Genomic DNA, 1,117 nt, shown 5'->3' with positions numbered 1-1,117 from the left:
TTAGTCCTGCCCTCCTTTCTCCTCTGCCGAGCTTCCTCCCCTTTCATCGTGACTCTCCCAAATCCAGGGACTTTCTGCAGAACACAACAGTGTGAGGTGTCATGAGAGGCAGCAACCTATGGATCTGAAAAAGTCGCAAGGGTTTCCCTCTGCACCTTCAGCTTAAAGGCAAAATGCCACCTGCTCCTCTCAGGGGAGAAACAGAGGACCTGAATGCATGTTGGTCAGTTTTCATTCAGCCTCCTCTTTCAGGCCACTGATTTCCCTCTCCATGACCCCACCTGACATGGGGCTGCACTTCTGTCATCTCTCCCAGCTCCGTGCTGCCAACAGTCACCTTATTCCCAGTGGCTTTGAGGAGGGGACCCAGAGGCACCTGGCATGCTGCAGCATCGGCCCATGGGACTGGCTGAGGGGTCTGGCAGGCTGAACTCAACAGGGCAGTACCAGTGGGCAAGCATCAGCCGATAATCAGATATTATAGTCTCAAATATTATATATATTAAAATATAGCTATATTATGTAGATATAGATATATATCTAGATCAATTGATCAATCATCTATCTATCTAATATGTCCAATTTAGGTGGTCTCTCTCTTGGGCACCTTTCCTAATACACACAAAGACAGGAACCCTATGATTCCAGCCCACCACCCGTGCCCACCCGTGATGCTCCATTCGGGGTAAATCACGATGCAGTGCGAATGGCCAGCAGTGAAACCAATGACTGGTTGCAGCGCAGCCCCCGAGCCCTGTCTCCACGTCCTGGCAGCACGGCCCACCCCCTGTGCTGGCAGGCTCATCAAAGCCCCCAGCCCTACCAGGACTGAGCCAGTGCAGCAGGGAGGCACCCAGATACAAGCTGATCTGCTCTCCTCTGCACCTGGCACACATCTGGGGAGCAAGGGCACAGCTGGGGGGGGGATACAGCTGTGGAGGAAGAACAGCAGCTGGCCCCAAGCGAAGCATTGCCCACCCCCAGCTGCGGGCACTCACCCAGCTCCTTTGTCCTTCCTCGTGGGGCCCTAGCGCCCCCCGGCGCCCTGCGGAGGCGCGGCCCACATCTGGAGCGCATGCAAATGCGGCAGGCGCGCGGCGCACATCTGGAGCGGCGG

General features: G+C 55.8%; 1 protein-coding gene across 1 annotated transcript in view; it reads right to left on the bottom strand.

The window, feature by feature from the left end:
* Positions 1-1,111, bottom strand: part of SLC41A3 (solute carrier family 41 member 3) — a 32,582-nt gene extending 31,471 nt beyond the window's left edge. Inside the window, exons 1-2 of the mRNA XM_019504925.1 lie at positions 999-1,111; positions 36-74 (exon numbers count right to left, since the gene is read on the bottom strand). Coding sequence (XP_019360470.1) covers positions 36-47 — 12 coding nt within the window. The 5' untranslated portion in view covers positions 48-74; positions 999-1,111. The remainder of the gene's footprint in view (positions 1-35; positions 75-998) is intronic.
* Positions 1,112-1,117: the final 6 nt, after the last annotated feature.

The sequence above is a fragment of the Gavialis gangeticus genome, unplaced genomic scaffold (genome assembly GCF_001723915.1).
Source record: "Gavialis gangeticus isolate Ggan-Ray unplaced genomic scaffold, GavGan_comp1, whole genome shotgun sequence".
Classification (NCBI taxonomy): domain Eukaryota; kingdom Metazoa; phylum Chordata; order Crocodylia; family Gavialidae; genus Gavialis; species Gavialis gangeticus.
This window is presented reverse-complemented; position numbering and strand designations above follow the sequence as displayed.